We start from the raw sequence: 25,490 nt of genomic DNA on the forward strand, positions 1-25,490 counted from the left end.
GGTACGTACACGCAGGGATCAGGTTCTATTCAAGGATGGGCCCGCCCAGTGCTAGTGGAAAATAGTTTGACGGTCCGCGAGACAAAGAAAACGTTAGATGGTAACTGTTTGTCGTTCGATGGCTGAAGCGTAGGCGAGACCCGAATAATAGACGCGGGCCTAGAAAACAAGGGCCACCTCGAGGCAAGTTTGGAGTGGACAATGTTTATGAATAATACGACGTATACGCGTAGGCGGACGGGAGCAGAACAGAAGAGGGGAGAGAGTGAGAAAGGAAGCAGAAGGAACGCCATCTCGTTGAGCCTTCTAGCAAGAGTCCATTGCCCACACACAATCACCCACACCAGTGCGGGAAGCGGTCGGGCGAGGGAAGCGAGAAGGGCGGGGCGGCTGATGTGACTTGGGGCTGTTCGGAGACAAACAGGAGCGCAGGATACACGTTGGTGCCCATATGTTGGTTGTTGTTCTTGTTTTGCATTCCGCTTTGCCTTCTGGCGATGCTGAGAGGTTGCGAAATGAGAAGGATGAAATGGGAAGAGGGGGACACTGATGCCGGTCGGCTGCTCTTTCCTTGCTGCCTGTTTTCTGTTCCTGCCTGATGCTTTTGGAGAGTGATGGAATTTTCCAGCCACATGCTTGTTTCTTGCCGTTTGTGAGACACTCTATTCTGACAACTCTAATCTGTCTTACTCTCCTTTGCCCATATTTCTTTTGTTCTCTCCATATTGCAGGCTGTGTTCTTCCGGCTCGTTGGTCCAGGCCGCTCACTTATTGACCGAGGAGATGTTTATTTCCTATAGTCCTATTTGTGAGAACTCAGATTGGCGGCGGGAAGGAACGGCCACCCCTGCCTATTGGGTATTTGGAAGCAACACGCGGAAAGAGCAAAAAAAGTGCAAATGCGCTAGCGTAAGTCTGTCAGCTAAGAAGTGTCAGCTATCGCCGTGGCGCACGAGTTATTCTTACTTTTGGAGAACCCATATTCCGTGCTATGAGCATTTTAGACGAAATGAAGAGTGATATGGAAAATGGCTTGCTCGAAGCCTTCTCACCAAATATAGCAACGTTAGGCGATTTTCACACATCTGGCAGACCAGAATCAAAGAAGGCAGGAGCAAGAGGCGGTTTGTCAAGATCAGCAGGAGCAACCGTCAACAACATAAACAAGGCACTAATGAGGCAATGAGGCAAGGAGAGAAAGGCTTCGCCAAGGAAAGAGCAAACGAGGTAAGTGAACAGCATAGTTTAATAGTCAACAGAAGATGCAAAGACCACAAGGCCGCGCTGGTTCCTCGACATGCACGCAACGATCGTCCAGAACGCATAGACAAACAAGAAAAGGAAGGGACAAAATACACAAGCCTCGACAACCTAATCAAAAGAAGGCGGTTTGCTGCGTTTTGGCGCCTAGCACCATGCTCGAGGTGACAGTGACGACCGTAACATACCAAAAGGACAAAAAAAATGTTTTTTAAAAAAAATCTCAAGGTGGTGGACAAACTCTCCTCCCGCAGTCAAAACGGCAAGTGTCCGCCCGGATCCAGCACGCGTCGTTGCCGTTTGGAGTATGGCGCCGTGCCGCCCGCCACTGCGGCCTTTGCAGACATCAGATGGAGAGTCTCCAGGAGCCGCAAACTCTGTAAAAGTCCAGCAAAGAAGGAGGGAGCATTGATGACAGAGAAACACGCCGCAATGTCAATGCTGTTGGCACTCTGTCGTCCATCTCGTTCTCCTTATTTTCTCCTTTCTTTCTTCTACTTCTCTGTCTTTTCCATCTTTCGAACAGGGATCCAGCCAGTTGGGGGATACCAGGAGAGGCGACGGGAATACGACGTATTGCGTCGACCTTACAGTAACTCGTCTGTGGATTGGCCTCGGATACCCTGGGGTGACAGTGGAGCCCGCGTGTTGTTGGAACAGTGAGGGGCGACTGGGATGGGATGACCTTGGTCGGCATTGACAAGGCTGAGAAGGGGACAAAGAAATAACAAAATCAGGAGGAAATGAGCAAACAATAGATACAAAGTACAGCAGCACGAGGCACAAAGGGTACATTGGGCACATAGGACACGACAAGACAAAGGAAGCAGACAAAGGAGGAGAGGCTCATGTCTCGTGTCATACAGACTGTACAAGTAAAAGAAAACTATAAAGTCGACGCATCTACCATTGTCCACAGAGACAACCGTAGCTTCGACTCCAGCAATGAACGAAGCAGGCTGTTGTTGCCCATTCTTGCTGAATAGAAGAAGGGCCTGTGACCGAATACGACGTGTTCCATTCCGCACATTGACCAAGAAACGATGACCGAGAGTTGAAATCTTAAAAGCGGACAGCATCAAGGCCGAATACGGGAGTGTTGCTGAATTGCCTTTCAGCCCAAGCTCCACCCCCATCCATGTCCCTTGTTATTTCATCTTTTGCTGTCAAACTAGCTCAGCTTTGGTTCTTTTTGCTCCTCGGAAAACCCCTGCTGGCTAGGAACACGCCGCAAATGCATCAACTACGCAAGAAAATAGTCCTCCGCGCGATGTTCGACGTATGGTGCCGAGGGACAGGAAGCAAGGAAAGTAGCCATGTGTGCCAATGCCCTTGAGGTAGTGGCTTTTTCTTCTTGTTTCGTCGCGTCGCGTTTTTGGCCTGTTGATGAAGCCAAGCGTGTTGGAAGCTAAATAAGTCGAAGTGGTGCAAATGCGTCACGATCATGGCAACCTTCGAAGCAACGGAACCCATGGAACCCATGCCCACCGAACTACTGTCGGCAGGCAAAATTCCGTAGGACAACTCGACAAGTACTTCCGTACAAGGTTGGAATTAAACAGAGACAAGAAATGGGGAGGCTAAAGCAATCAGACATCAAGCTAATCGACTCAGCAACAAGAAATGGACACCAAACGAGCCGCAAAGTTCATCCGCAAACTTACGCCATATGCAAGCCACGTTTTAACGCTTGTTTCTTAGTCTCAAAACAAAATAACCTGCATCGTTTACACACACCGCCAAAAGCAGAGGCATTTTTAAGAACTGTCTTGGTAATACGGTTATGCTTCAGGATGTTTTCGGACCTGAAATACCACGGCGTTCTCTCATGTGCATGCTTTACCAAATTGCCAAGCCCCAGACTGCCCTAAGAAAACAAGACAACCCCCCCCCCCCCAACGAAAAGAACAAGCCCTGGCCCAGCCGGGTGGTCCGTAAACCAAGGCAGAACAACAGGTGCGGCGTGTCTCGCTTACCTGCCCCAGAAGTAGTTTGGTCAGCTCGCCGATTTCAATCAGGACTTTCTGGAACGGAGTTGTTCAGCAATCCGTGCAGGAGACTGGAAGGTGCTCGTTTGCAGTTTGCAGCTAGTCTCCAACCACGAAGCAATATTCTGTACTCCATACGAGCAACGGTCGACGTCGTTTGGTGTTAGTTGGAGGGGGCCACCAGGCTAGCACAGAAAAGCAGACTTTCCTTTGTATTGGGGTTGACGACTAGGGGCCCTGAAGTGACAGTCTTTCGTATGGATCGCGATCTATACGGTGGGTGGAGTAGCTAAAATTCAGCATTCAGCCGCCAATAGCATAGAATCGATACAACCGTCGTTGTTTTGCCAGGCTGAGCCGCCATCATGTTAGAGAGTGGGGGGCAGGCTGAATTTCCTCGAGTTGTTCTGTTCGCTTTCGTATTGTCTTGCGAAGTACGAAGTAATCTCGACCACTGATACGGAGAATGATTTTACTTGGGCAGGGAACAAACAGTCAGGGAGGCAGGAACACGAACCGCCAGTGAACAAGATGAGCTCCTTTCCGCGTATTTCGTACTTTCTGCGCATAATTTGTCCACCTGTGAACAAAATTTGAGGCAGATATAAATGCGAGGCTTCGAGAGCGAAAACGAGAGGAACGAGAGCCCGGAGCCCAACGACAGCGGCTCGAGATATGCAAGGCTCAACATTGGCACCCCTATTCCATTTTCTAAGCTGACCCTTTTTGAAAGCATGTTGATATGCAATTTTGTGATTGCTCGTGCGCGTTGGACATTTTCCTTTCCCAATTCCCCCTTTGTTGGATGTTGATTCCTTGTAAGGTTCCCTTTTTGTGTGCAGTGACATTTCTCGACCACCTCACCGGCCTCGAGCTGTTTTTCAACACACACATGCCGAAAACTTGGAGCTGCCTCGCTGGTGGATATTACAACGACCACGGGTCAACGCAGTTCGATGACACCCTTGTCTCCAGCTGAGATGCTACGAACAAGACCTAGGGGCAAAAACGCCACCAATACCTCGAAACTGAATGAACGCTCTTGGCAATCATGAGGGGCGGAGGCCTTGTGCGCCGCTTTTCATACGCTTTTCCACCGAGGTGCGACGCGTTTATTGAAAGACGACGACGGATATGGAAATAGAGAAAGGGGGCAGTGAAAAAACAAAACAAGGAAAGAAAGGGGTAAACTGATGTAAATAAAAGTGACGACGCCGAACACACGAAAGCATTGATGATTGCGGAGCTGGCCAACATGTCGCACAGGCTGCCTCCTAAAGCAGGTCTCGCATTGGCAGCACTGGGGCACTATGGCTATCGTCACCGTCGTCTTCTTCCGACTTGTCTGGGTGGAGTGGTGGTCGGGCAACTTCAACAAGGACTTGTATGGGGCACATTCCCGCGGGCACTCCAGCGGACACTCCAGCGGGCTCTCCCGATCGGGCAACTTCCGTCTTTGTGTACCTTCTAAGCATTGCGTGGCAGTCTCCACTTGCCTCCCCGCTGAGGTCGTCTCGGGCGTGGCCGGCAAGCGGCTCTGCTAGCGCAGCTCGTGCAGGTGCTCCAGCAAGAGCCTCTCTGAGCCTCCATGGTGCCTGGACCCTTCGATTCGCGTAATGGTTGTCTTGCTGCCTTGCTGTCCCTTGTTTTCTTCAGCATGCGCGTACGACGCACGGAGTACGACCTCAGAGACCTGCTGTCGTACTTGTACTCCGTGCCCACATGCAAGTCAGACGTCGTGTTTGGATGCATGGAGTGGTCTCGCCTCGAGTCTTTCCGGCAATGGCCATTTGAGTGTGCAGAAAGGAGCTGTTGTTGGAGCTTGGACCTCGGACGGCAACTTTGGAGAGTGGGTGGCCGCCCTTTTATGTACATTTTGTATGTCGTAGGCGGCTTGGTTCTCGCCCGTTCGTACCTTCCGTATTTGAGATTTTGTAGACAATCCCGGGTGCGGTCCCGGGGGAGCCGGAAGTCGAAATGAGGCAGGTGCCAACTAACGGATACGGTTGCACCTTCCTGCCGTCGCAGTTGCCCGGAAGTTAACCGAGCCACAATACTTGGCCGACGTATTATATAATTCTGAAATTTGCATCGCATCGCGACTCTCAAAAAGTGCCTTAGTATCATGGGGAAAATGTGTTCCGTTTCATCAATCACGATATCGCCGTCTTCGGCGTCTTAAGCCGCTGGTATCCTACAGTCAGATCAACAAAAGAACTCCTAAAAGCCCCAGCGTTAACGAAAGCCGGCCACTAGTTCCGACACTGGATTGCCGCTTGTTGCTTGTGGCAGGCTCTCCTTACTCTCGCTCTGCATTCGCTCCTGTATTTGCCCGCGCTTGTTCTCCGCAAAAGCCGGTTTCAGTCGGGTGGTTCGGTTGCTCTTTGACTACGTTTGTGCAGTGAAGGAATGCAGCGACGTTCAGTAAATTACTTTAAAGATCTGGCGCGTTTCCGAGACGGCGTCAGTTGTGTGGATTGCGGTGCTATTCCCGCGTGGAAGCTTGCAAATGAGGGGCATGGGGACAAAATAGGCCGATCGTATCGCGGCCGCAGAGTCGCCAAAGTCAGGACATAATATCTGCCCACGTCCGGCACATCAATTCAATGTTGCAAATCATCCTCGACATCAACGTCAACACCAACCGCGTCCAAAGCTACTACTCTCTTGCTCGTACAGCTGCAACATGTCTGCGACTATGAAAGCCGTCGTCTTTGACGGACCCGGCAAGGTCTCGATCCAAGACCGTCCGATACCGCAGCGTGAGTCGGAGACGCACCCAATTCCATCTCCCGTTCCGCTGACATGCCACACAAAAATGAGGAGGCATTACAATATACGCATTGCACGATTCAAGCATCGAGATGACTTTTATCGTGACGCTTTTGTCTCATTGTATTACGGTGGACGTCCATTCTAACAGCCCTCCCGCCTTGCAGTTGAGAACGACCATGACGTCATTGTCAAGGTGCAGGCCACGGCGCTCTGCGGATCGTATGTTCTCGTTTCTCTCCCGGCACGCCCTCCCTTGTCGTCACCATGCGTCCGCTCTTGCTAACAGGAACCCCAGCGAACTCCATGTCTTCCGCGGCCACCAGCCGTCGGCCACCGGCTTCATCATGGGCCACGAGTTTGTCGGCGTCGTGACCGAAAAGGGCGCGGCCGTCAAGACGGTCGAGATTGGCGACAAGATCGTCTCGCCCTTCACCACATCGTGCCAAACGTGCTTCTACTGCCAACACGAAATGTCGTCGCGCTGCAACGAGTCCCTGCTGTTTGGCTGCCCCAAGCTCGACGGCGGCCAGGCCGAGTTCGTGCGCGTCCCCAACGCCGACGGCACCGTCGTCCAGGCGCCGGCCCACGTCGACGACAAGGCCCTCGTGCTCATGGCCGACATTTTCCCCACGGGCTACTTTGGTGCGCGCAACGCCTTCCGCCTGCTGGCGCCCAACGTGCAGCCCGCGGACGCCGTCGTCGTCGTTGTCGGCTGCGGCCCTGTCGGCCTCTGCGCCATTGTGGCGGCGCTGGAGCACAAGCCCAAGCACCTGTTTGCCGTCGACAGCGTGCCGAGCCGTCTGGCGCTGGCCAAGCAGCTGGGCGCGGAGCCGCTCAATTTCGTGGAGGACAAGGAGCGGATGGTGCAGCGGGTGCAAGAGGTGACCGAGGGCCGGGGCGCGGATGCGGTGGTCGAGGTGGTCGGGTTGAGCCCGGCGCTGCGGACGGCCTTTGACCTGATCCGGCCGTTTGGTGTGATCAGCTCGATTGGTGTGCACAATGCCGAGGTAGGCTTCGCTTGCTCAATCGTTCCAACGCCCACAGTCCATTTCCTCGCCGTCGTCGCTAACACGTTCTCTGTTAGATTCCCTGGGACGGCAACGATGCCTACAAGTAAGTGCCATTCCCCCCAGAAGCTCGGGCGCCCCCGCCGTGACCTCCATTCTAACACGATTCCACAATTCCAGCAAAAACGTCCGCGTGCAGATGGGCCGCTGCCCTGTGCGTTCCATCTTTTCCGATGCGCTCGCAGTGCTGGCCAAGAACCAGGACAAGTTCAGCTTCATGTTTGACAAGATCATACCGCTCACCGACGCCGTCGAGGGCTATGATCTGTTCAACAACATGAAGGTCCAGAAGGTCGTGTTTACAGTGTAGGCGTGTGGAGGAATAGATAGAAAAGCTATCGCGCGAAACTGCGAAATTGCAAAATAGGCGGACCAAATTGATGTCGTGGTATTATGCCGTTCTTCGTATCGTATCGTTCCGTGTCGTCCTCAGTTCTGTCTGGGCTTCACGATGCCGTCGTGCATAAAGTAGTAGACCACCGATGAGTCGTCCTGAACGACGGCCAGCAACAGACGCTTCCCCCGCCGAGCGCCACGCCATGCCTTCCAGTCGTTGTCGTCGGCCGACGTGGCGGTCGTATCCGTCTCTCCGTCGATCGCCCTCGGCAACGCATCAATCGAGTCAAAGATGGCTGCAAACTCCCCCACTGTTGGCGTCTCTCCCAGGTGAACTGGCAGCACCCATTCGTACTCGGGCGGCTGTGGGATGCGTCCACCGTGGCCCAGCGCCCGTTCGGCACGCATGATGGCGATCTGCTCGTCCGGGTGGATGTACATGCGGCGCGGTGGGAGGCCAGACAACAGGGTGCGAGGGTGTCTCTGTGTCGGGACATCGTCTCTTCCGTCGCTGCAGTCGTTGTGTTCGCCGTGGACGCGCATGTCGGTCCAGTCCTGCTGGTTTTCGAGGTTGTTCAGAACAATGTCGGCCAAGTCACGGTCGAGCTTCCGGCTGGGGCTATGGCCAGTGCCGAGTGTGGCCGTCAGTGTCGGCCCTTTGACAATATTCATGATTCACAACAAGTTATGCTGTGCCGTCAAAGAATGATAGGGTAGGTGTTTTGAGAGGGAAGCTTGTTCTTGCACCTGGTTGGTCGAGTCCTAGGAAAGCTGTGTTGGACATAATTTCTTAGCGCGATTCTGAACTCAGTGCTTCCTTGGCCCACAATTGTTCCATAGGAGGGATCTAGCAACACTATATGCCAGGCGCCATTTCCAAGCAGTTATTACAGTGCTAATAGCATATGAACAATTGTTTCGTGGACCTTATTTCAGCCTTGCATCAAACGACCTCTTTTGAGCAGCAACGACCTGCAACCGTTCGTTGCAATTATTTTAGTTAAAGTTGCCTCTTTATATGGGGTTTTTATAGCGTATATTATTTTCAAATAAGTTTTTAGGTACATGTATGTAAATGAAATAAAATTGAATAAAATTGATAATATTTCTTGTTTTAGCAACATGTTCCCTCATTTTCGATTCATGAGAACAATGAATACTGTTATGCTGTCACAACGTGCAATTTAACAATACAATTCATACGCAATCTCACCATCGTTGTCGAACAAAGATTTTGCCCGCTGAACAGAGGTCTGAACAATATGAGAGCGGGTGACTATTAAATGTTGAAAGAATCCTTCGAAAGTGTCATGCAGTGTCTTCTTTTCAGAGTCGGCAAGAATTGTCATTCGATGGCAAGCAACAAATAAGATTATATTTGTTTATTTTTATTTGAATTTATATATATATATTTGCATTTTCTACTGTTTCGATTCTTCGCTGGAGCGCCCCATAGTAGTTTGCCAACCTCGACTTGTCTCTTCCTTTCCGTCTTCTTCACTCCAACGACATCATGGGTTTCACCCTGGAAGAGATGAAGATGGTGCATGCTCGCCTTAGCGATCTCATCGCGGCAAGTAGCCAGGAGCTGACGCAGACGACCGGTGTTCTGGACTTCGTCGCTGGTATCGACACAGACACACAGCAGCAGCTGGCCAGCGCCGCGAGCAGTGTTCGTGGTCGCCGGGGCCGCAAGGCTGTCCTGTCCGCAGAGGAAGAGACGGCCGAGAATCTTCGTCTGTATGCGGAAATCGAAGCCAAGATGGGCCGGGCGTGGATGAAGAAGTATGACCTGCAGGAGTCCAAGCGGCTTTTGGAGGCGAAGAAGTAGTGGCAAATAATAATGAAAGTAGATGGGACGTACGCGTAGTAATCGTAATATAGAAGTGGCTGGCTCACATTACGATCCTACTTTTTTTTTTCCGTTATTATTTTTTCCTTACTTTTGGCTTGAATATCAAGAATTCTTACAATTGCCCCAACACCATGTGAACTCCAAAACGTCATGCACGATTTACCTCCAGTCGCCTCACAGACGTTTGACTGAGCCACAGAGGGTCGTCCCGGATGACGTACCGAACGGTTCTCCGGTGGCTGACAATATTGGCTCAGCCTTGCTTCAAGCCTTGTGCAAAACGGCCACTTGTAATGATACAATGGAACAGTCCAATGAACACTGCATCCTTTGCTGGACTGATTTTGGCAAAGGAGAATGTAACTGACGTCAATTTGGTGCCCATCCCCCCGGCTGCTGCCGTACGAAATACACCAGTTGATCAGAATATGTGTACGAATTAAGATACATATGGAATATTTTGTACTCTGTCTCTCAATGCCCTCTGCCAGCAACGCCTGGTAAAGACCATCAGTAACAGTATCTTACACGTTATATGTACCTCCATCGTAATCTGGGTAGCATTATGCAAATGTGCAGCTTTATCGTGAACCTGTTCACGTGTACATCTTTCCTATGTGAATACTCTGTGTTGGTTGTTTCCCTCTGCTTTGTCCACTGTTCTTTCTCATTCCTTTCTTCCTCTTTGTTCTTCCCTTTCGTGCAGCGATTGCCTGTTTTTTCTTAGCACCGTCCCTAGTTCCTGCTCACTAACTGATATTGGCTTGCCAACCGAGGAACTCTTAACGCTGGAGGCTGCTAGAAATCACGTTCTGTGCCTGGAAACTAGCACCAAGTTCCCTCTGTTCCCTCCACCGTCGCTGCCGATAGGCCACTAAGCCAGTACTAAACGCTGACAGGACGAGAGGACCTCTTTCCAGGGGCTTAGCGGAGTTTTAGCGCCCCATTAGTGTGTAATTATACGGCGGCAGCGCAAAGAAAAGATCAACACAAGCAAAAGAAAAGCAAAATCTTCCCTCCGCTTTGCTGGCCTATTTTGCAGCTTCTCCTCTTTTCGATATACGGATGCGGCAGGTCGCCTGTCGCTCGCTGTATTTCCGCTAGACGTTGTAAGATTATGTGACTTCCTCGTGCATCAGAATACGCCGTATATCCATCGCACCTGCCTCTGGCTTCTGCATCTACATGCTCCACTCTACCTGCTTGCTCGCTCTTTCCCGTCACCCCGTGCTTTCGTGGACCGGTCGAGACCCTATCGTCGCTTCCCCCGTGCCTCCACTGACGCAACTCTCTCGGTCTTTCCATTTCTTGTTTTTCTCTTCAGCCTGCTATCGGGTCACGAGAATTGCCCAATTGCCCAATTGTCCCAATATCTACCCATAGCCTTAAATCGCCTGGAACGCATACCATCCCAAACTTGCAATCTGCCGTTTTCCATTTGCCGATTGCCCTCCATTCCTTGTCTTTCTCGTTCCGGTCCTCTTGTGTTTCGTCCCGCGTGTTTCGCTGCCGTCTCCCGTTGCAACCACGAATTGCCCTGTTTTTCTGCAGCCGTGACTTGCGCCAGCTTTCGCAGACGATTGTTTTGTTGATTGCGTCACTGGCTTTTCGTCTTGACTTGCCAATGACCTGATTGACTTTGCGAATCGATCGAAGTCATCGTACCGAGCGCACTGATCCAACGTATCCAATTGATTGAATTGGACGGACGACATCAGCGCACTCGTGCTTGCGGAGCACTCTGTGGCAGTGACGCGGCGACGATTTTCTCGCCACCACTCTGTCCTTTCTTTCCCCCTTGTCCACACCCATCGGATGCCCAGCATTTCACCTTCTCCAGTGGCAATCATCATGGGGCAACCGACCGAGCCCACTTCCCCCTTGGAACCCTTCCCTGCTGCGACGGTCTCGCCAGGCATTGAAATGAGCTCTGTACCCGCCGACAGGAGCGATGGGAACGATAGGAACGACAACTCGCATACCTACCAGACCTCACAGACCTCGCAGACGTCTCCCACTGCGCCAAGCAACGATCCCATCTTCAGCGACCGCCGCAACACCGTCGGCCGCGAGCGACGCGAGTCCGTTGCCGCCCTCAACAACCCGAACCAGCGGTCCTCCGAAAGCATCCCGCGCAGGCTGTCCAAGAGCTTTCAGGAGTCCAATCTGCCGCCCGGTTTCCTCGCAGCCACCGCAGACATGACGTCGACCGTGATGACGGCGGCGCGCTCGCGGTCCAGCACGGGGCGCACCCGCTCGTCTACCGCCAGCGACCCTGACGAGCGTAGCAAGGCGCTGCAGCAACAGCGACAGCGGACACCATCGAAAGGCGGCGACGGCACGCTTGAGACGCTTGATGAGCAGAAACACTTCTCGTCTCCGTACCCGAACGGCAACGCCGACACGAGCAAAACATACGGCGCCAATGCGGCCGCCGCCGGAGACGCGGAACAGAAAGAGGGCAGTGCTGCTGCCACCCTTGTCCGCCCGACACTGTCGGCCGACGAAATACACCACCAAAACGCAAACGTCAACAGAAACGAAGACGACGCTGCACCGGGAAGCACACCCCCAGCGAACGTCCTTGCCGATGCCGACCTGTACAACGACTATGACAACGGCTACCACTTCCCGCCCAAGTACTCCACGGGCGAGTCGTTCCACCACGGCGCCGTCGCCTTTTGGCATTATGCCCGGACACCCATCGGGTTTCTGGTGGTCCTGTATGGCCTCAATGTTGTCGCATGGGGCGGCATGCTGTTCTTGCTGCTGTGCAATGCTAGCCCGGCCATGTGCTACCCGACATGCAACGACATCAACTCTCCGCGCCGTAAGTGGATCGAGGTCGACAGCCAGATCTTGAACGGCCTCTTCTGCGTCACCGGCTTCGGCCTCGCCCCCTGGCGTTTTCGGGACATGTTCTACTACCTCCAGTGGCGCATCGGCAAAAAGGAAAAGGGCATCCGCCGCCTGGCCGGCATTCACCGCGCCTGGCTGCGTCTTCCGGGCTCACAGGACCTGCCCAGCACCACGGGCCCGGGCAGCGTGCCCGCTGAAACCCCCTGCAGCGCCATCCCCTTCCCCGAGTCCAAGATCCCCGACAAGCCGCTGACCGGCCAGCGGGCACCGGCGACGCGCCACTGGGTCATTGTCTTTGTTCTGGGCATGAACATTGCCAACACGTTTCTGCAGGCCGTCCTGGCCGGCTTCATGTGGGGCATGAACCGGTACGACCGGCCCTCGTGGTCGACGGGCCTGTTTGTCGCCCTCGGCTGCATAGCAGGCGCCCTCGGCGGTCTCGGCATGTTTTTCGAAGGCAAGCGGGTCAAGGGCATCGAGGGCGTGCCGCTGACGGACGAGGACCGCGCCAAGCTGGCCCACGACCGCGAGCTCGGCATTTACCACTACAACAACCTCAAGGGCAAGCGGCCCAAGGAAGACAAGCACACGCCCGACCTTGAGGCGGGGAAGACGTAGTGCAAGTCGTCCTTGCGCTGACGGTGCGTGCGGTGTCTGTCTGCTGTGCCTGTGTTTTATGCTCTTCACCCCGACATTATACCACATACTTTTTGTAGTTCTTCATGCTGTCCTTTTGTCTTCTTTGGATCTCTGGGTATTGCTTTGGCTTTGCTCTGTTTTTGGATACATACATACGTCGCACCTTGGCAGCAAAGGCGTTTTGGGCGCAGGAGCAAGGTCTCCTCGGATATCGGCCGTGTCATAGACTGTATTGTCGCTCTCGGGGTGTTTTCTTATTCATTCGTTGAATTCTTGCTATAATTCTTGTAATTGCCCACACATAGAAACGCCGGGCCTTGTATCGCTATTTATAAGTCACAAGAACTCGCGTTCTCCCGCTTGATCCGAAGTAAACTGCATTGTCTTCTATGTGCGCTAGGTGTGTAATCATAGCTACATCTTGAATCGATTCCGAAAGGTCGGCCAGTATTGTCACATGATCCGCCTGCCAAAAGTCCAAAGAGTTCAATGTTGCGATAACGATAAGGACAGGCTGGAGGCGCCCTGGCGCTGCACATTTCCCGAACGTAACGCGTCGCAAGCGCTGAAATACAGGCCTAGAACCCACCAAAAGCTTAGTTGGGTACAGCGCATGGAGCTTATTTCGCGTGGGCGACCCAATTCAGCAACCACCCCTGGCCCAGACACCCAAAAAAGGGGAACAGCTGTCCACTGCTGCATTTGCATCGCGACATTAGCTCTGATCGCTCCGTCCTCGTTCGTTTTCTGCATCTCGCGACAACTTTCCCGACAATACTTCTTGACCCGACCGGTGACGATCTCCCAATCCTCGATTTTACCTTTTTGCCAACACACCTCCCCATCCCACAATGGCGCCTACGAAGAACACCAAAAACAAGTACTCGGTAATTCTGCCGACGTTCAACGAGCGCCAGAATTTGCCCGTGGTCGCCTGGCTACTGAACCGGACCTTTACTCAGGAGTGCGTTTGACAAGGAAAGAACAAGAGGAAGAAAGAAAAGAAGAACATGCCGGACAAGAGGGGCAAGAATGACGAGGGAGACACTGCTGACGTTGGGCCTAGGAACATTGACTGGGAGCTCATCATTGTCGACGACGGCTCGCCCGACGGCACCCAAGAGGTCGCCAAGCAGCTCGTCAAGGTCTACGCGCCGCACGTCGTGCTCAAGACGCGCACCGGCAAGCTCGGCCTCGGCACGGCCTACGTCCACGGCCTGCAGTTTGCCAAGGGCAACTTCATCATCATCATGGACGCCGACTTCTCGCACCACCCCAAGTTCATCCCGCAGATGATTGCGCTGCAGGCCACGGCCGACTACGACATTGTCACGGGCACGCGCTACGCGGCCGGCGGCGGCGTGCACGGCTGGGACCTGCGGCGCCGCCTGACGAGCAAGGGCGCCAACATTTTTGCGGACACGGTGCTGCGGCCCGGCGTGTCGGACCTGACGGGCTCGTTCCGGCTGTACAAGCGGTCGGTGCTGGAGAAGCTGTTTGAGAGCACCGACGTGCGCGGGTTCGGCATGCAGATGGCGCTGGCGGTGACGGCCAAGGCCATGGGGTACACGATTGCCGAGGTGCCGATTACGTTTGTCGACCGCGTCTACGGCGACTCCAAGATGAGCGCGTCTGACATTGCCGAGTACGTCACGGGCGTCGTGAAGCTATGGCTCAAGGTGTAGGTGGTGGCCGGACGAAGCATTTTGGACGTTTTGGATGCAAGAAAATACAATACAGGAGCGGGAAGGGGGCACACATAATGGAGTGGGGATTGCGGGACTTTGTGGGAATTGTGAGATTCGCATCGACGCGACTCTACTGTTTCTTTTGTCACTTTGGGCGCTTTTACACAACAAAATACATTGGCATTTATTTTTCGTGTTCTATCGTGGAGGATGGACCTAGAGTTTAAAGTCGGCATTCGTCTTCTCCCAGGCTTGGCCGTCGGCGTGCGTTTGGTCGGCCACGCGTTGTGCCAGGTTCAACTTCATAGCCTTGGCGCGGTCGGTGCACAGCTCGTACATGGTGGACAGGTTGAAGAGCAGCGTGTGCGACGAGTAGCCTGCGTCGACCAGGCCTTCGAGCACAGCACGGCCCTCCTGCATCTGGCCGACGTACAACAGGCACACGGCCAGGTTGACGCCAATCATCTCGTCGTCGGGTGCGTCGTCGCGGAGCGCCCGCCATGCCGCCAACGCTGTCCTGTACTCGCCATCGGCCATATCGCAGAGAGCGGCCACTACGCGAGGTGCGAGGTCGCCCGCATCACCACTCTTGCCCGTCTCAAACGGCGAGTCCGCCGTGTCATCGCCCGCGGCCTGCGAGGCGCCGTCGCGCCCCATGGCCGCCCGCGCAGCGTCCACGTCGCCCAGCTGCAGCCACAGAAGCGCCTTGGCCATGTCGATGCGGCGGGTGGCGAGTGTCGCTGTCGTCGTCGTGGGCGAGGAGGAGGAGGAAGCAGAGGAAGGGGTCGACAGGTTGGCCAAGTGCGCCGCTGCACCCGCCATGTCGTCCATTTCGATGAGCGCGCCGGCCACTTGGATGCCCAGTTCGGACAGACGCGCCTTCCACAGCTCGCGCACCGAGTTGTCGTGCGTCGCCAGCGCCGCGGCAATGCGCACGCGCGCCTCGCGGGCCAGCTCGTAGTAGCTCATGACGGCGCGGCGGGGGTCGCCAAAGCCCAGCGCCTGCAGGCGGACGTGCAGGACGCGCAGCGCCCATGGTGCGAGGTGGGGCGGCAGACCCGACGGGTCGTTGGGGTCGGCCTCGCCGCGGTAAAACGGGCTGTTTAGATCTTCCAGCGCCTTGGCTTCCTGTGCGGCCAGCGACGTCATGTCGAGCAGCAGCAGACACGCCAGGCGGGTATAGAAGAGCGAAAAGATGCGGGCATAGTCGGTCGGATCTGGCTGGGCAACAAGCTGGCGGGCGGCCACGATGGCAGCGGCGCGGAAGTGGCCAGACGCGAGCAGGTCGGACAAGGCGGTGGCAGACAGCTCGGCGGCTCCGACGGCCTCGTCTGGATTGGGCTGGCGATCCGATATGCGGAAAGACTGTGGCACATTAGCGCCGGCAGCGGTGGCCGGCAGTGGGTGGTAGATTTCGGGCCGCAGCAGGTAGATGAAGTCTTTGGGGCGCGGCGAGGGGGCTCGCTGTGCTTGTGTTTTGCCAGAGACGGCCGCATCAATGCTTAAGCCGAGTCCAGCAGCTGCAGCACCACCTCCTCCGCCACGCGAAGGCGGCGGTGATTGCTGGGACGATTGGCTCATGGGCGAGCCGGGCCCTGGTCCAGGACTTCGTCGCCGTGCACTTGTATAACGCGAGGGCGTCAGGCCGTGGACAGACGCAGTCTGTGGTGGTGGAGAGAGAGGGGAGAGTTGTGACGAGGCGGAGGCGGCTGTCTGGGGTCGTATCGAGAGTGTTGATTGCGCGAGGGGGCTATCGACAGTTAGCGAGGTGACTGCTGCCGCGGAGAGAGCTCAGGCTGAGGGACATACTCGTCTACATCCAACGGGCCTTTTGTGGACGATCGTGGCCTTGCTGCTGTTGTTTTGTTAGTCGTCACTGTGATCTTTGATTTGTGAACTTCGTATCGACATCGACATCAATGTCCGTTCTGGAGGCGGACCTTTTGTGGACGATTTGTTGCGGACATGGCCTTTGCCGTCGCTGGACGGTCGTGATCCGTCCATCTGAGTGGTCTGTTCAGTCAAGTGGTGCCGGTTAATACGTGCTGTTGGTATTGTACCAGTACTTTTACGGTGGTGACGTTCCTTTGTAGCTGGAGAGAGCTCCATGGGAGAAGGTAGGTGACCCGCCTGGAAAATATGGGGCAAGTTGTCGCAAACGCGAAGCCACACTGTGGCTGCACACTGTAGAGTACCTGCCGACTTTTTGTTAGGACTGAAAGTAGCCAATCAGATGCCGGAATTGCCTTTTTCGTGCTAAACCTTTGCAGGAAAAAAAAATATCGGGCGAACTTCGTCGTATTGCAGCTCACATCGACGACGACCGACGCCGATCCAAGACAACTCTACGACGTTTCCGCCATATGCACTCGTCCTACCACTCCACCTCTACACTATGCGCAGAATAGCACGGTTACCGAAGCCGAGCGGCGCGGCGGTGGTCGAGTCCACAGCAGCACGCCCCAGCAGCCATTGCGCTTTCCGATGCCACGCGACAGCATCAGCGACGCCCTTGACGCCCTCATCCGCCGCAGCAGCACGTTTCCGGTCCTCTCGGCCCGCCTTTCCCTCATCCTCCCTCATACATGGCCGCCTCTTCAGCACCTCGATGGCGCGCCGCAGCGCCGACCCACAAAAACCAGCAGAGCCGACGACAGGCGTCGAGGCTCTGAGCGAAGCAGAGCCACAAGAGCAGCTTGAGGCCGATGCGTGGCCTGAGCTGCCCGACGAGTCGAGTACACTAGCTGTCCCGGGCGCGGTCCAGGTGGCGCCCTTGCCGGGCCAGGTCGCCGACTCGACATACACCCCCGCCGAGTCCGGCGCCGGGCTGGAGGAGGTCGGTGGCCTCGAGGGCTGGTGGGAGGACGACCGGCACTGGGACCCGTCTCTGGAGTTCCGTGGCTTCGGTCCGAGGGCGCCCGTGACGGATCCGGCCGTTCTGCAGGTGCTGGCGCGGCAGGCTGTGTCCGAGGCGCTGGCCGTGCAGCAGCAGCAGCCGCAGAATGCAGAGCTGCTGACGAGCACAGCCTGGGCGCGCGGCAGCGATGGGCCGGCAGCCTTGGCCCTGCAGTTTGACGTGGCCGCCGACGGCAGCGTGGCGGGCGTGCGCGGCGACGTGGCTGGTGTTGTGGCGGGTCTCCAGGCCGGCACCGAGGCAGAGGCCGGGGCCGCAGAGGATGTGGCCACGCCGGCCGTCGAAGAAGCCCAGGCGCTGGTTGAGTCATGGGCCGGTGACGCCAGCTGGAAGTCTATCTCTCTGCATGACGTTGCCCTCAAGTTTGCGGTAGGATGACGGTCACACTTCGAACGCACTGCACTTTTGCACCACCTACTGACGTTTTTTTTTACTTTTTACAGATCAGCAAGCGCATCCTGCAGCTGACGGGCCACCTGCTGGCCGACGCCCACCTGGTTGAGGCGCGCACTGTCGGCGACCTGCTGGCCGTGCTCGTGCGCCCGCCCAAGGCCAAGAAGCTGGCCGAGGAGCTGGCCGCTGACGGCCAACTGGCCGCGCTGCCCAACGTGTCCGTCTACGGCCGGCGCGTGACGCCCATTGACAAGCACAAGGCCGTGGGCCGGTGGAAGGTGATTGTGCAGGAGCTGGAGAAGCGGAACCTGCCCGTGACCGGCACTGGTGGCTACGGCAAGAGCATCGAGCGCAAGTGGTCTTACAACTAGACTGTTGCTGTTGTTGCTGCTGCTGCCGTGGCTCTAAGAGAGCCACATTGTCTCCATGTATCAATATTCGCCATTCACCAGCTCGTACCGCTTTTTGCTGCGCATAGAACAACTGCCACACTGTACCTGTATCGGCTTCCATGTACACAAATAAAACAAATGATATATAATTCCCCGAATGCTCCAGACTTGACCCGGTCAAACATGGCAGACGGCAGGCTTTGCCGTTGTCAAATGCCGAGACATTGAAAGTTCCGTGTTCTTCAAGATCCCGCCTCGATGACAGACGACCAGCGGATGGCATCACAAAGCTCACTGCCCGCAAAGGGGTGTCGCCACGTGCTACAAGTATATGCCGATGGACGTAGATACGGACAGGAGACGGGTGAGTGGTGCTCGATAGTCTGGGCCTTTGGGCAGCAAAATACAAGACAGAGGCCTATCATGGTACGAAAAATTGCCGACTGGTCAGGGGAAAAAAGTAAGACTTCTAAGAATAAAGCTTGACAGGAAACAGAGTCCACATCTAATTTACTGGGTGAATGAAAGGATCATAGGAATACATCTACGTTTGACTGAGCTCCACTAACCGGCCTCGCCTTTCAGGAGATAGTCAGATAAGGTTCGGTTAAACTGAGAGGATAAAAAACACATATGTAAACGGGAAACGGAGATTTATTATGCAGACAATAATGGAAGCTGATGCCCAGTCGAAGACAGATCCGCATCTGGAGACGATTCAATAGACGGCAAGGGTAAAGTACGTGCTCTCTCGTTGCCGATTTATGTGTTGGATTGTCGTCTTTTGTTTACTTTTTGCAGTTTCAAATCACGACCAAAAAACGTGCCTCTGGGATGACCGGTTAAAGAAGATCGGGTCGAGGCGCAGATGGAAGAATATTCCCGACTTGGATTTGGGATGCAACGAGTCCGAGTCGGAGAAAAGAAAAGCAAAACTACAGACGAAATGATAGCAAAGCCAAAAACAATAAAGACAAGAGAGATTGGTGGTCATGACCATGTGCCTCTGTCGGACGCGGTCCGTAAGGATAGTAACAACACTCCGATATACTGCAATGTGGACCATCAAGAGCCGAGGCGCTCTCGTCCAATGACCGGGATGGCTTTATATAGCAGTGCAATTTACTATTGCCCGACTTCCCTGTCTTTGCACCCGCCCTCTTCCCCAAACTCCCATTTTGCCTCTCCCCAGATTTACATGTTTATATTAACCGCCGAGAATGGTCAACCTCGTCCAAGTCGGTTGATGAAGCGGGTCCGCGGCAGTTGTCAGACTACAGCCGGCTGCCACAGTCTGGGCACGGAGGGTTTGGAGAAGCCAGCACAAAAGAACACACTGACAAATAATACATCTTATATCAATCAACATAAACGAGGCAACCAAAAACAGCGCACTATAGGCAACAAGAGCACGCATAGTAGATGAGAAAATAGACTTTGGACACAGGAAACAGAACACAGGATACAGGACACAGGACACAGGACTGGCCCCCGGTCGGCTTTCGGTTTACCCAAATGAAATGAGATGGAGAATGCCACTATCATAACAGAGAAGCGAGAATATGGACTAGGCCTTGGTATAAGAAGAACACTGGCAGTCCGGATTCCGATTCTTGGTCTTCTCTTCTCTTTCCTTCTTTTTCTTCGGTTCCTTCTTGGCTTCTCTGTTTGTTGTTTCTGTCGTCGTCCAGTACCTCGAGTCGTGTGCTTCACCTTGAGCCATCCCGTCCTTTACTTTTTTACTTTGTATTGTAGCATCGTCTCGTTTTTTCCACGGCACGCATTCCAACATGCTTCTCAAGTCCGTCATCGCCTCGGCGGCGTTCCAGCTCGCGGCCGCGCAGGAGCTGATGCGCTTCGGCTGCTCCCAGCTGACCATTGACCGCATCGACCCCCTCGTCAACCCTGGCGACCTGCCGTCGGCGCACATGCACCAGATCGTCGGCGGCAACTCGTTCAACGCGTCCATGACGCCGTCGGTCCACGACCCGCCGACGCTGTCGACGTGCACCTCGTGCACGTACAACGAGGACTTCTCCAACTACTGGACGGCCAACGTCTACTTCCGCGCCAAGAACGGCACGTTCAAGCGCGTGCCGCAGGTCACCAACCTGGGCCTCGGCGTCAAGGGCGGCGCCACCATCTACTACATCCGCGGCTACCAGGCGAGCGCCAAGGTGACGGCCTTCAAGCCGGGCTTCCGCATGATTGTCGGCGATCCCATGAACCGCAAGGCCAGCGCCGTGCCGCGCGGCGTGTGCTTCCGCTGCGAGAGCAACATGCAGCAGAGCCCCTTTGGCGGCGCCCCCTGCACGGGGTCCGACGTGGCCGGGTTCCCCAAGAGCCCGTGCGGCGGCGGCTGGCGCGTGACGGTGACGTTCCCGTCGTGCTGGGACGGCAAGAACACGGACAGCCCGGACCACCGGTCGCACATTGCGTACCCGGCGTCCGGCACCTTTGAGAGCGGCGGCGCGTGCCCGTCGACGCACCCGGTCAAGATCCCGCAGGTCATGTACGAGGTCATGTTCGACACGCGGCAGTTCAACAACAAGGCCGACTGGCCCACAGACGGCAGCCAGCCCTTCTTCTGGAGCATGGGCGACAAGACGGGCTACGGCATCCACGGCGACTACCTCTTTGGCTGGAAGGGCAACGCGCTGCAGAAGGCCATGGACTCCAAGTGCTCCGGCGACAACTGCGCCGCTCTGACGCGCCAGGCCAACGACAAGGCCATTGCCTGCACCAAGGCCCAGATGGCCCACGAGAGCATTGGCGACGACAAGTGTAAGTGGAAACCTGGGGAGGGTAGTGGTCGAAAAAAGAAAAAAAAGAATAAAATTAAGAAAAGAAAAACCCAAATGCTAACTTTTCTCAGGGCTCTCCGGCCTGCCGGGTATCGACCCCGCCACTTACTAAGCGTCATGGCATCAAGATCCATGAGAGGGATGCTGTCTTTTCTGTGGTAGTCTGATGGGAGCGAATGTGTTGTTTGATAATTATCATAGTCTTTGGGCTTAGCTCTATTCTCGTTCTACTCAACAATGCAAGGTAGAGATCGACTTCCTGTAAATTGTGCATGCAAAGCCACTGTTAGTAGACTTGCATACGCTTACCTTCCATTGATTGCCGAGTCTCGTACCGATTTCAAACCTTCCCCCCGGATGAGCATAGATTGCAATCCCGGGTAAACGTCTTGGCCCCCGCTGTTTGGTGACTTTTTGTTTTCGTGGGTGGTCATCGTCCTCCTGTCGGCTAATGTGACTTACATCCCAAAATAGAACCAATGGTTGTAGGAAAGAGAGACGATTCATCCGCCGGCAACGGCAGGTGAATCATGGCAAGAGGAGGCAATCACGTGGAGTGGTACCAGACGTAAGGAAGTTTGACGTAATCCATCATGTATTAATGATTAGCATATGCCCCTTCCGATGTGTATCCAAGCCCAGAACTGCGAACCCCGTGCCCAAGTACCCAAAAAGTATAAAACAAAAAAGCCGCGCTGGCAGTAATGATGAGCTAGACCAATAACTAAAAACAAAAAACAGAAAACAGAAAACAAACGAATTGTTAGTTGTAGAGGAGCCAAGATGTCATGAAAGCCCTTGTGGCCATGTACCATGCAGCCAGTTGCTGGTTTTAAGGGAGGTAACGCCGTGGAAGCAAATGGAGTGAGTGAGAAGCAAACGACCCAATCAACGAGGCGCCAAAACAAAACGACGAAAAAGAAGATGACCGGCAATTACGACAGCCGCCTCTCACCCACGGACACCAGCATGGGCGGCGGCCGCGGGGCGTCCTACCGCCTGGACTTGGCGCCCAGCTCGACGACGCTGTACCACGCCGCGCCCACGAGCGCCACCAGCATGCCCACGCCGTTGGCCAGGCCGACCTTGACGCCAAACATGGTGATGCCCAGAAGGACCGTGATGCTTTGCTTGACGTTGCCGCAGACGGTCATCGTGAGGGCACCCGTCTGGCGGTTGGTGCTGAACGACGAGATGTTGAGGGCAAACGCGAGGGCGCCGTTGCCCGCGAGGGCCAGTGCCATGCGCGGCGCAATGGGGATCTCGGTGAAGCCGCTCGTGATGCTCGAGAGCTCGCCGGTGAGCAGGGCACACAGCAGCGCCTGGGCGCAGGCCAGCGGGGACATGCGCAGCAGCGACTCGAGGGGCGACAGGGCGAGCGGGCCGGTCATGATGCGGTTGGTGGCGACCGTCTTGGCGGAGGCCAGCACGACGCCCAGAAAGGTCAGGATGAAGCCGGCGGCCGTGAAGTAGTAGTCGCCGTAGGTGGCCAGGCCGACGCCGCAGACGACGGGGATGAGGGACAGGTAGGTCTTGGTCGAGTAGGTGCGCTTGTAGCGCAGGCGGTAGATGAGCACCGTGAAGACGGGGCAGGTCGAGCGCATGATCTGGTGGAAGGGGATCGAGACCATGGCCAGCGACACATTGGAGACGGCAATGTTGACGGTGAAGAGCACGGAAAAGGCAAGCAGCACCGACTCGTCCCGGCGCGACAGCTGCGTGCGCCGCACCACGCCGCGCAGCTCCAGGACATAGCAGCCAATGGATGCGGACCCGGCATGGATCGCCGTCAGCAGCCACGGATACGAGAACTTGCCCAATATGCTCTTGTTGTAGAGGGTCAGGGCGACGTTGCAGGCGAAGTAGGCGGCCAGGTACGCATACTTGGTGGCGGCCGACACCGTGTACTCGGCCTCGGCGCCACCGCCCCCGCCCTTGCTCCTGCTCTCGACGCCGCTGACGCCGTTGCTGGTGGGCAGCAGTGGCGAGCCGTGATCTTTGTCCCACTGGACGGCGATGCCGTTGGTGCCGCCATCGAGTTGTGCCTCGACGTCCTCGGGGCGGCCCATTGTGAAGGACGATGCGACGTGCGATGTATATGCGAGGGAGGGCTAGTGCTCGCCGCCAGACGAGATCACGGCGCGAGTGTCCCAGCTACAGTTGCTCAGGTTGACTCGAGTCGAATGAAGTGAACCAGTTTGTTAGCAACGGACGTCGATCGTGGAATGCGTTCTCCTTGTGGCTTTTTTGGTTAAATGGTGTTCTGAGCTCTGAAATGCTGGACGCTATGGAAGAAATATGGCTGGAAATTGCAGTAATCATGCAGACGACCGACAGTGTGTCAGATGACGTCGACAGAAACGGTCGTGCGAGAGAGTGAGAGAACTCAATGGCCGACGATGCCAGCGAAACGACGGCGACAGCTGGTGGAAGAAGCAAGCGATGGCCAAAAACAGAAGAAGCGAGGGTTCGTCTGGCACAGGAAGGTCCGGCCGAGCGACGACGTAAGTTGGCGACTTCAAGGAAGGGACGGTTGACGACGCGCGGAAAGAGCTATGCAGGGCTGGACGAGACACATACCACGGACCAGGAAAGCGGTCGCAGGAGAAAAAAATGGTGACCTCACACAACCAGGAAGGCACGAGGGGGGCCGAGGGGAACAACGACAGGGGTTTCGGTACAAGTAGCGGTGGCTTGCAGTAGTGCTGGCGTGCTGGTAGGCGCTGGTATGGTGCCTGTTGGCAACCTAGAAGACGCTACTGGGCGAGCCTTATGACCGTTTTCAACCTTTTTGCGCTACGGAGATTCAGAGACTGGACAGGGAGGGCCCGCACCAACAACGGCACGGTCAAGGCCCCAATACCCGGAAATGGCTGTGGTGGTGCCTGCCTTTTTACACATGTCACGTATCTTACGTGAACGACAAACGGTCGGGGCAGGTGCGTTCGGATGGGACGCAACGGACAGCTTGGCGAATGTACGTCGTATTTCAGTGGGAAGGAGCTGTGCACAAGTCGAACGCCACTGAATGTGACTATTGCAATTCTCCGTGGGTTTTGCCAATAAATTGGACGCCAGTCTGTAGCTTGGCAATAAAAGCTGCTCCCGTTCCGTAACAAGCTACCCGAATATCACTGAACGGGGATGGACTAGACCTGGTTTGGTCTTGGCCCAGCATGACCCCCAACCGAAGACAATCCGCGGCCTCTGTGTTTCACTGGTCCTTGTTTCCTTGTATCGGACCACGTAGCCAGGACTTTTGGCGACGCTTTCGTTTAGGATACAAAAATCGAGAGAAAACACACTATTGCCCCGTTTAGAAGTACAGCTGCGTTTTACATTTGTATGGAAAGGGACACAAAGCCCGTCCCTCGCTAGGGCAGGCTTTTCCCGTCTCAGCTATGCAAGACAGAAGATACATAAGCTACATCTCGTATAATACGACACACTCTATCAAGTGGGATGCAAACAAGCATACGTCGTACGAACAGGTCCCTTAATGTGGCCAACGCATCTTGTGGCGAGTCGCCACAAGCACATTCGCATTCCTGGACCTGCTCACGCACAGCACCTTTGCTGTCTTTTTCGTTCACCGTGGCGGACTTCTGCAAGAGGCTGATATAACGACGGAAGTTCGTTGTCCTTGCTCACCTCATTCACATAGTCCATTTTTCGCTTTCCCTTCATGGTCCCGTCGAACAAACAAATCAGGCCATTCAACACGCCATTAGATGTATTTTTAAGGGAGAAAGTACACAAGCGAATAGCCAATGCAAAAGTTCGATATAGACGAGACATATGCTGTCAATCCTGGACAAGCAAGCGAGAGGGCCTCAAGTAGGGAGAATGGGCAAGGGATACTCCCTCTCACCCGAGGTATGCATCCCTTTCTGTCCGTACTTATTCCTTGCCCGCCAACTCCCTCCTACCTGTCACGCCCTTTCCCAGTACATCATCTTTGTTCGGCTTCAGCCCTCGCAACTCTGGCTCTTGACTGCAAGAGACGTCGCTCGATTGGGTTGAGTGGAAAAATAACGAGAGCTGTAGCGTGGTGAGGCTCGAACACGGCATTAAAGCAAAAAAGGGCCAATATTGAGACAAAAAGACAGCCAATCTCGATTTGGATCACTTTTTTTCAGCCGCAGCAATTGATTTCGAAACATTGGGAATAATAAAAAAAAATGTGCAAGACCTGGTTCTCAGCTCTTGGCCGAGCCTTGCGTCTGTTCACGAAATACAAGCGGAGACAGTGCCACGACTCTTTCTTGCCCTTTTCTCCCCAAGTCAATATTCGACTGCCTCGTAGGTCACAGTCAAGAGCGTATTACTGAAGTTATATTTCGCTCACTGGAAGAACAGAGACGTGGTGCTCTCTTCCTTTGTCATTGGCAGCCCTAAAGCCCCCAACGCCCCTAACCAAGGGGTACCAAAATGCGCCAAGGCTCCCTAAAATGGACCGCTATTCTCCGAGCACTAGGCCGACTGACAAGGACACCTTTTCATTTTCCCCTTCACACCGG

At 55.0% G+C, this 25,490-nt stretch overlaps 10 protein-coding genes across 10 annotated transcripts; 6 read left to right on the forward strand and 4 right to left on the reverse strand.

Annotated features, from left to right (window-relative positions):
- Positions 1-4,522: 4,522 nt before the first annotated feature.
- SPSK_08052 (uncharacterized protein) lies at positions 4,523-5,038 on the reverse strand (the record flags this gene model as incomplete). The annotated part of the gene is made up of 2 exons (XM_016734702.1): positions 4,523-4,884; positions 4,954-5,038. 2 exons carry the CDS (start codon positions 5,036-5,038, stop codon positions 4,523-4,525), a joined length of 447 nt encoding a protein of 148 aa, XP_016590429.1.
- Positions 5,039-5,934: 896 nt separating this feature from the next.
- On the forward strand, positions 5,935-7,400 carry SPSK_07490 (uncharacterized protein; the record flags this gene model as incomplete). Its single annotated transcript, XM_016734152.1, has 5 exons — positions 5,935-6,157; positions 6,188-6,242; positions 6,310-7,030; positions 7,108-7,136; positions 7,211-7,400. 5 exons carry the CDS (start codon positions 5,935-5,937, stop codon positions 7,398-7,400), a joined length of 1,218 nt encoding a protein of 405 aa, XP_016590430.1.
- Positions 7,401-7,519: 119 nt separating this feature from the next.
- SPSK_08021 (uncharacterized protein) lies at positions 7,520-8,098 on the reverse strand (the record flags this gene model as incomplete). The annotated part of the gene is made up of 1 exon (XM_016734672.1): positions 7,520-8,098. One exon carries the CDS (start codon positions 8,096-8,098, stop codon positions 7,520-7,522), a length of 579 nt encoding a protein of 192 aa, XP_016590431.1.
- Positions 8,099-8,939: 841 nt separating this feature from the next.
- Positions 8,940-9,257, forward strand: SPSK_08164 (uncharacterized protein; the record flags this gene model as incomplete). Its single annotated transcript, XM_016734804.1, has 1 exon — positions 8,940-9,257. The coding sequence occupies one exon, from the start codon at positions 8,940-8,942 to the stop codon at positions 9,255-9,257; it is 318 nt and encodes a 105-aa protein (XP_016590432.1).
- Positions 9,258-11,132: 1,875 nt separating this feature from the next.
- SPSK_07402 (uncharacterized protein) lies at positions 11,133-12,758 on the forward strand (the record flags this gene model as incomplete). The annotated part of the gene is made up of 1 exon (XM_016734065.1): positions 11,133-12,758. The coding sequence occupies one exon, from the start codon at positions 11,133-11,135 to the stop codon at positions 12,756-12,758; it is 1,626 nt and encodes a 541-aa protein (XP_016590433.1).
- Positions 12,759-13,630: 872 nt separating this feature from the next.
- Positions 13,631-14,464, forward strand: SPSK_10792 (dolichol-phosphate mannosyltransferase; the record flags this gene model as incomplete). Its single annotated transcript, XM_016737066.1, has 2 exons — positions 13,631-13,743; positions 13,846-14,464. The coding sequence occupies 2 exons, from the start codon at positions 13,631-13,633 to the stop codon at positions 14,462-14,464; spliced, it is 732 nt and encodes a 243-aa protein (XP_016590434.1).
- Positions 14,465-14,683: 219 nt separating this feature from the next.
- On the reverse strand, positions 14,684-16,048 carry SPSK_07539 (uncharacterized protein; the record flags this gene model as incomplete). Its single annotated transcript, XM_016734199.1, has 1 exon — positions 14,684-16,048. One exon carries the CDS (start codon positions 16,046-16,048, stop codon positions 14,684-14,686), a length of 1,365 nt encoding a protein of 454 aa, XP_016590435.1.
- An 814-nt stretch (positions 16,049-16,862) lies between these two features.
- On the forward strand, positions 16,863-18,145 carry SPSK_07589 (uncharacterized protein; the record flags this gene model as incomplete). The annotated part of the gene is made up of 2 exons (XM_016734248.1): positions 16,863-17,750; positions 17,825-18,145. The coding sequence occupies 2 exons, from the start codon at positions 16,863-16,865 to the stop codon at positions 18,143-18,145; spliced, it is 1,209 nt and encodes a 402-aa protein (XP_016590436.1).
- Positions 18,146-19,956: 1,811 nt separating this feature from the next.
- On the forward strand, positions 19,957-21,082 carry SPSK_07682 (uncharacterized protein; the record flags this gene model as incomplete). Its single annotated transcript, XM_016734339.1, has 2 exons — positions 19,957-20,950; positions 21,042-21,082. The coding sequence occupies 2 exons, from the start codon at positions 19,957-19,959 to the stop codon at positions 21,080-21,082; spliced, it is 1,035 nt and encodes a 344-aa protein (XP_016590437.1).
- Positions 21,083-21,962: 880 nt separating this feature from the next.
- SPSK_07714 (uncharacterized protein) lies at positions 21,963-23,039 on the reverse strand (the record flags this gene model as incomplete). Its single annotated transcript, XM_016734371.1, has 1 exon — positions 21,963-23,039. The coding sequence occupies one exon, from the start codon at positions 23,037-23,039 to the stop codon at positions 21,963-21,965; it is 1,077 nt and encodes a 358-aa protein (XP_016590438.1).
- Between the last annotated feature and the right edge of the window lie 2,451 nt (positions 23,040-25,490).

This window comes from Sporothrix schenckii, assembly GCF_000961545.1.
Source record: "Sporothrix schenckii 1099-18 chromosome Unknown Cont41, whole genome shotgun sequence".
NCBI classification, from domain to species: Eukaryota; Fungi; Ascomycota; class Sordariomycetes; order Ophiostomatales; family Ophiostomataceae; genus Sporothrix; species Sporothrix schenckii.